The sequence below is a fragment of the Glycine max genome, chromosome 6 (genome assembly GCF_000004515.6).
Source record: "Glycine max cultivar Williams 82 chromosome 6, Glycine_max_v4.0, whole genome shotgun sequence".
Classification (NCBI taxonomy): domain Eukaryota; kingdom Viridiplantae; phylum Streptophyta; class Magnoliopsida; order Fabales; family Fabaceae; genus Glycine; species Glycine max.
In genome coordinates this window covers 40,767,629-40,775,363 of record NC_038242.2, presented here as the reverse complement: position 1 = coordinate 40,775,363, position 7,735 = coordinate 40,767,629, and the positions used below count along the sequence as shown (strand labels likewise).

General features: G+C 34.2%; 2 protein-coding genes across 2 annotated transcripts; both read right to left on the bottom strand.

Moving 5' to 3' along the window:
* Positions 1–530: 530 nt before the first annotated feature.
* LOC100305715 (uncharacterized) lies at positions 531–1,122 on the bottom strand. The gene has a single exon (NM_001248756.3). It carries the CDS (start codon positions 1,072–1,074, stop codon positions 706–708), a length of 369 nt encoding a protein of 122 aa, NP_001235685.1. The 5' UTR covers positions 1,075–1,122; the 3' UTR covers positions 531–705.
* Positions 1,123–3,507: 2,385 nt separating this feature from the next.
* Positions 3,508–6,255, bottom strand: LOC102664702 (uncharacterized). Its single transcript, XM_006582612.1, has one exon. It carries the CDS (start codon positions 6,253–6,255, stop codon positions 3,508–3,510), a length of 2,748 nt encoding a protein of 915 aa, XP_006582675.1.
* Positions 6,256–7,735: the final 1,480 nt, after the last annotated feature.

Genomic DNA, 7,735 nt, shown 5'->3' with positions numbered 1-7,735 from the left:
AGTATTTACCGAAAGCTTTGCGATGCCAAACCAATCCATGAAACTGATCTTTGCGATGCCAAACCAGTACCAATATTTTGTGTACTTACAATAGGAGCCAAAAAAAAAAAAATGACGTTTTACCTTAGGAGCCATTCGATAAAACTATAGTCCCAATGCCTATAGTTCTGTATCTTTTTACACCTACGTTCACTATTAAGATTCTTTCCTTAATTCCAGACAAAAAAAAAAAAAAAATCAAATCTCGCTTTAGAATTGGACAATTGGTTATACATCGCTCAAATTTTTTTCCTAGCGTAATTCTTAGTTTTTTTTCTTTCTTTTTCATTCGTTCCAACAAAAAACACAATACAACAAAACAAACCTTCATTTGTACTGGTACTTTTAGATATATTTTCTTTAGAATTGGTTTGATTAAAGAAATAAAAAACACCAAACAATTTTTTTAATCTTCAATTTCAATTTCAAAATTCCCTTTCTATTTCATTTTCCTCCCTAAAGAACCAAGAATGAAGATTCTGCAAGGCTTAAACGAAGCAACAGACAAAAATAAAACCGTATAAATAGAGAAGATACAAAGATTGAAGTAAAATTCAACACTGGGAATTCACATACACACCAGAGACAACCCTGATTAATCCGAAACCGATCAAATACCGAAGAAACAAACATAAAAAGATTTTATTTTTTATTTTCATAAAAAAGTCACCATGTCTTCTTCTTTTTTCCCTTGGGTTTCTCTTCTTCTTCCTCGTCATCAAAGCCGTCACCATCATCGGAATCGTCGAACTCATCGTCGAGATCGAATCCATCCTCGTCATCAAAACCATCATCATCGTCCTCCTCCTCCTCATCGTTCCTTTTTGAAGCACCACGTGGCGATCTCGCAGTGACCATTTGCCTTGCGAGTATGCCCGGGAAGTGAACGGTGGAGGGTTTGAAGAGGGATATCGAGGGGGATTCGGGTCGGGCAAGCGGGGCAACGGGTCGGGTCAGGGCCAAAGTGGAGCTGCGGAAGAAACGTAACGGAACGTGGAGACTTGGCTTTAGCTTCAGCAGCGTTCTCTTTGCCATTTTCGCTGTGAGTGATGTTTCTCTGTCAACTCTGTTTTCTGAGTTGAGGAACTGAAAGGTGGCTACTGGCTAGTTTTTATATAGTGGGGATTAGGGTTTTAGGGTTTTAGGAGTGTCGTGGCGCGGTGATTGAAGGACACGTGTCTATGTTTTTCTTTTTTGATAAAGAAGGTTCTGGTTGTGGAGCTGGTCGGCTAGAAGTGCTTGCTAGACCTGAAATGAAAATTTGAATCCTTTGGAACCAATAACTATGTGGGAGAGTCTATTCTCACTTCTAAATTTGCTATTCTCACCACCCACATGTTTGACTTTTCTCTATTTTGAAAATGCCCTTCCGATTAAATTAAAATTTTGCTATGTAACATATACAGTACAGGAGCATCATGGTTTTGTTATTAATTTTTTTCTCTCTCCCAAAACACACAGTGAAATCATGATTTGGTATTTTTTAAAAAAAGATATTTATTAAAAAATATGAATAATAAAGGATTGATATTTTAATTTTTGACCGAGAGATCGTTTTTCGTTACATTATTAGGCTATGTTGTTTAACTCGTGGATAAAAAAATGCAATTTGACCACAACATAAACTGTAAAATATAAGTTCATATAACAAGTTAAATAATAATAATAATGGCAACACAACTAAATTGCCTTTTTTTGGCTACTGCCCTCGCCCTTCCTCTGCTGTCATGAGAGCTGCACCAAACTGCTAAGCCTTCCTGTGCTATCAGAAAAATAAAATTAACTAAAATTTTAAGAAAATATAATTAAGACGGCAATAAACATTAATTTATAATAAAATTAAATAATTAATTATTAACAAAATGATTAATAATTAATTTTAAAATTTCATAAAAAATTAAATTTGTAGAAAATAAAATAAAATGGAAATACATAATGGAAATACATTTTTGTTGTGTATCTCAGCCGAGACAACAACAAAATGTAAAAAAAAAACGCAATGGAATTTTCATTGTGCATCTCAAGAGAGACAAAAGTGAAAATGTATTTCTGCTGTGTGTTTTAAAACATACACAATAGAAATGTAATTTTGTCTTGTATCAATAATAACGAAATCATGTTTTCATTTGTTATTTGATGGGAAAAAATTAACTTATGAGGGGGAAGGAGAAGGGAAGTAGAGGGTGAGAAGGAAAGGATACTGAGTGGGGTGGGAAGAGGGAACGGGAAGGGAAAAGGAGACCGGCTGGGGTGGGAATAGGGAAGGGGAAGGGAAGTTTTATACTTTTCCAAAAATTTGAAAACTTAAATGTGTAAATAGCAATTGTGGAGTGAGAATAGTAGCCCTAACTATATGGACTACTGGACCAGAATAAAAAGCTTAAGAAGGATTGGCCCAAAACAATAGAAATATAAAAGGGGTACGGATTTTTTTAAAATTTATATCTTTTGTTTAGGGATAAATTAATTAAATTAATATATTATGTATTGAGGTCTTTGACTTGTTTAATATAATTACAAAATTTACTTGACTCTGGCATTTATTTAACCTGTCATGTATTCATGTTACATTAATTTTGTTCTTACGAGTTTTTTTTATTGAATGTTACTTATTAATTATTAGTTTTTTATGAAAATAATCTAACATATAATCTTTTCCTTCCATCCTTCTTCTTTTACCATCAAACCAATCTTATAACTCCTTTATTCATATAAGCAATAACTTTTTAGTTTTGTCCATGGCTCCATCCACAAAAGTGATACACTGATTTGAAAAGTGCCAAATCATGGATGAGGTTATTTTATACAACAATTTGTTTTACTCTAGTTTTTAAGGACATACCACTCGCTCAAGTTGGTTCTAGACAACGTAGATATACGTAGTTGTGAGACAAAACTGTACTAAATTATATAACTCACAGTCACAACAAAAGGAACACATCAATTTCGGTTTTCCTAACTTAAGCCAGTAGTTAAGAAATTAACAAATAAGTTTTTCTTATTAAAAATTACAGTGAAATGTGACAATAACATTAAATACCACGCTTCTTAATTAATAAAAACTATTACTTTCGATTCCTTGTTTATTGTTCTTAGGGAAATGGCGATTTTGATATCTAGATTAAAAAAATTAACAAAAAAAACCAAACATTTGATGCAGCAATGCAGTTGTAGCTATAAATAATCCTAGAGAAAGAGAGAACTTCAGCATTCAGAGGCTATTCCCAATCAAAATTTTCCTTGACAAAAAGTAATCCTAGTGTGCTTTTGAATCCAGGATTCAACATCCATAATTGAGTCTACACATCATTAATAGTAGTAACATGGCAATTAATAGATTGGAAATCATTGATGAAAATCTGAAATGCTACAAATTTTGTTGCTTATAGAAGAGGAAAAAGATATGCCAAAGGGTGAGTCATTCTGTTTTCTCAGCATCAGCATATAGCACACCACATTTCTTTGGATCTATGCTTCAGTTACCACAGGCACTTTTTTATATTCTTCTACACCCTTGGTATTGATTCTCCAAGAAAGAATGCTGCAACCGCCAAACTGTTGTTGCAAATGGATAATTGCAGCAAACATCAGGCTTACCAAAGGAATGATTATATCCCAAGCAGTGGAGTAATAGTCTGCAATCTCATCCTCATATAAGGATGAACCATCAACATATACAAGAGCCTCAAAGAGATCATATGCATGAGGAATTAGTCTGACCAAACTGATTCCAAAGTAAAATGAACAAGAAAGAGCATTCCCTTTGGAATTCATGAACAAATTAAGCAAAATTTGAGGCAAGAGAAAGCCATCTAGCACCAAACCTGAAAAAGATTTCAAGTCCTCCCAAAGTGAGTGTTGTTGTGAAAGGCTAGATGAATACACCACATCACCCTGCAAGGTATTGCTTTGGTGTACAAGCAATGCAATCAAGAAACCTGCTGCATATAGGGTTAAAATCACATACAAAACCTTCTTCTCAGCAATCCAAAGGTCCTTTTGTTTTGTATAAACCTTTCTTGCTGACCAAGTTAGCTGCAAGAGACGGAATTGCAACAAGAAAGCCACCATTACAATTAGCCTTACAGCAATTTCATTCACTTCAAGCCATTCACTTCCAAGCAAAATTCTTTTCTTGTCATGATTTTGTGCAAAAAGGGATTCAAAATTCAGAACAAGAGGTACCATATTTCCCAAAGTCAAAATCAATGACATGACAAAGGAGATTAAGGGAAGCATGTCAGGATTTCTTTTCACATGGTAGAGTTGCAAACCCACAAAAACACATGCTAGTGTGGTGCAAAGCAGAATCATTATGACCTCCATATCTACTTTCTTCGATATTTGTGATGCTTCTGCTGTGTAAAATGCAGCTGAAATCACATCCAACTGTTTGAAGTAAAGAGGGTCTGAATTTTTGCGCACGCTTTCAATACTTCCTTTAATGTAACCTCCATTGTTCTTTGCATCAAGCGGGGGGAACTGAAACTTGACTATAACCTCACAATCCAGAGAATTTGATGATGGAATTTGGTTCTTTGAGCCAAGGTTTCTGCAACCTACCATACATAAGATTCCAGCTTCAGCATCATAAATTCCCTCAGCTGAAACATTCACTGGCTCAGTTACATTTGTTGTTGTGTTTAACATAGACTTCTCTTCACCTAACTTGACATTAGGTAGTAGCTTGATGTTGATTTTGTAGCTAACATTGTACAAGCCAGTGCTGCTAGAGTTTGGAGAAATGGATGGGAGTGTGTTGCTGGAATTAGAAGGAAAGGTTTCTTCTAAGTTCAACTGTTGGATCTGATCATTAACAACCAATGGAACAGAATAACCCCATGCAACTCTCCTCTTAGAGATTCTAACTGAGATGTCAAATCTCATGTCAGAAGAATAAACATCAGGGTACCTTATTCCCTTGTTCTTCAACTGTTCGTGTCTTGGGGACACCTTTCTCACTTTGTCAAGCTGGCTATACTCATACTTTGTGCCAGAAATTTGAACTCTTTGGTCCTCAAATTTTCTTAAAACCATTCTCTTGAAATAACCTGAATCCCCTACAGTTTTGTTGCTCCAAATTTGGCCCACAATGCTACTTGCATCTTTGATTGACCAAATCTTTGGAAACCTCAAGATCATTCTTGTTGAGCAATCACCCACATAAACACTAGTCATTGATTTTTCCATTCCCAAGAAATGGCAACCAACTATAGACAATTGGTTCTTTTCCTCATCCCACCACCCTTCTCCAACTAATGTAGTATTAGGATTGAAAGACCATCTATCACCACTATTGCGAAATCCAATCAATACTCTCACCCTTTGCTTAACATCTAAACAAACCAATTCTTTCAAAGACACAATATAAGGCAATTGGAAATCATATTTACCATTAACAGGACTGCAATACTTTGCAGAATTGCATTCACTTTGGTATTGCAAATCATATTTACCATTAATCATTGGAAAAATGTTTGCACAAAAACTAACCGGATTAATGGATAAACCCAGTACTACTTCACCTTCATTAGAGAACTCAGTTTTTGCTTCTATAGTATCCAAACTATATTCATAATCCACTCTAGGAAAAATAAACAGAGAAATGGGTTCAAAATAACTCACCTCATTCTTAGAACTCAAGCTCTCCAAGCTTCCAATAGCCAAGGTAGAAATAGTATTACTCGAATTGACGACATTGTAAAGCTTGAGAACAACCTCCAAAAGTTGCATGTTATAGCCACTTCCTGTTCCAACCATGCAAATCTTGCCTGAATATTCTGACCAAAACCCATCAAGACTAAACATTATTGAACTTGGAAAACGCTTGCGGTTCTTTAATCTTTTGCCACGTGTGAAGTTTCCCACACGGTAATAGGAACTGGCAGTTGTTACTAACAAGGTAGCTCCAACTTTGTGTATGCCAAAGACATCAGTTTCATACACACTCTTGATTCGAAGGGTAACTTGTTTCTGTCTCAGTTTCTGGAAGGTGTCAGCACCAACAATTTTGTCACCACCAAGGTAGTAACCAACTTGGAATCTACCATGTGGGAAGTCTTTGAACTTGGACTCATTGGGGTTTGAGTTTGGAACCATGGAAGCACAGTGATCTGTGTAAGTGAGTTGAGAAGCATAAGATGAAAAACTGTTAAGGGAGATTATGGTGAAAAGAAACAATGTAATGAGGAGAAATGACAATGCTAGAGATTCCATGATCAGGGTAAGAAGATTTCTCTGTAGAAGAATGATGGAGTGAAACTAAAGACTCATGAAACTCTTTTATAGGACTTAGAATGTGAGCATTATGTACATTGATAATGGTAGAGCATTTTCCTACATCCAACTATATAACATACTATCAATTATGTAAGGTATTATTTCTTTCAGAGATTTTAATTTCTATATCTTATTATCAACTAATAAAGAATTATGCTTTCAAAATATACTTACCACAAGTGACAATTAGTGATTAGATGTAGATGTAAAAATCTTTTACTATGTCAGGTATTTAATTAAAATCATAAAATCAACAAGGTCCTGCACTTAATTAGATTTCTTGAGCATGCTATTAGTCTCATCACTTTAGATCATAAGAATATTTTATTTTCAGCAAAATAATAAATAAATTAAATTCATAAAAAAATTAAACTAAATAATATTAGTATAAGCAATCAAAGTTAAAAGATAACTCATGTTGAGAATTGAGATCTAAAATCATACTTCATGTTGATGACGATAATTGATTTTCCATATCTATTTAATTTGTATTTTATTGAGAGTAACGTTGCTGCCACCTTGATGAGTGCTTCCTTTGTTTTTTTATTTTTTCAAAAGCTTGATGAGATCGAGTGAACGAATTTTGACTCTGGGGACTCGACATTCGTAATCGTAAGCCATGACGTCAACCAAAAGTAATTTGAGCTATTTCCTTTTCCCAACAAAAGAAGACGAAGCTAGCTGAAGCTACTACCAAGGGATCCGGAATAGGCCCTGAAGATTTCTCAATTATTTTTTTTTCTTTCATTCTTTGCAAACAGTCTTATAAGCAAACTAAAATGCATGTTTAATGTTTTATTGTATAAACGTAAGAATTAAAAAAAACAGTGCCATTCTTTTCACTCTATTGTATCTATTTTATTTTTGACAATTTATTGCATTTGGACGGCAGCAACTAATGTTTTTTTTGACAATTTATGGAGGGGGCGTGTTGAGGACAGAATATGAGGGGAGGGGAGTAAGTAATTAGTGCATTTGGACCGTCTTTACAAAACTCATGCTTCTATTACCGGTAAGTCATCTTTATAAATTTAATAATGTTTTTTCTTTCTCAAATTAATAGTTGAAGTATTCAAGAGACAAATGTTAGAAATACAAATAACCGCTAACAATGACATTACAATCGGTGAAAAGTTAATTTCTCTTGGAGGTGTAATGAGAGTGTATTCAATGTTCCAAAATTTTCATAATACATACTCGACTTGGACTTCTTTTTGGTCAAAAATACACTATTACAAACAAAAAAAGTATGGATAACACCGACCTGATATATAAAATTTAACTTACTATAGGTTGACTAAACTTATTGTACATAAGAAAACATAAAATTTACATAGCAAATAGATTTATTATATGCAAAATATAAAAAGTAATATCCATTCTAACAAAAAATGATGTTACCAAGATTTCAGCAACC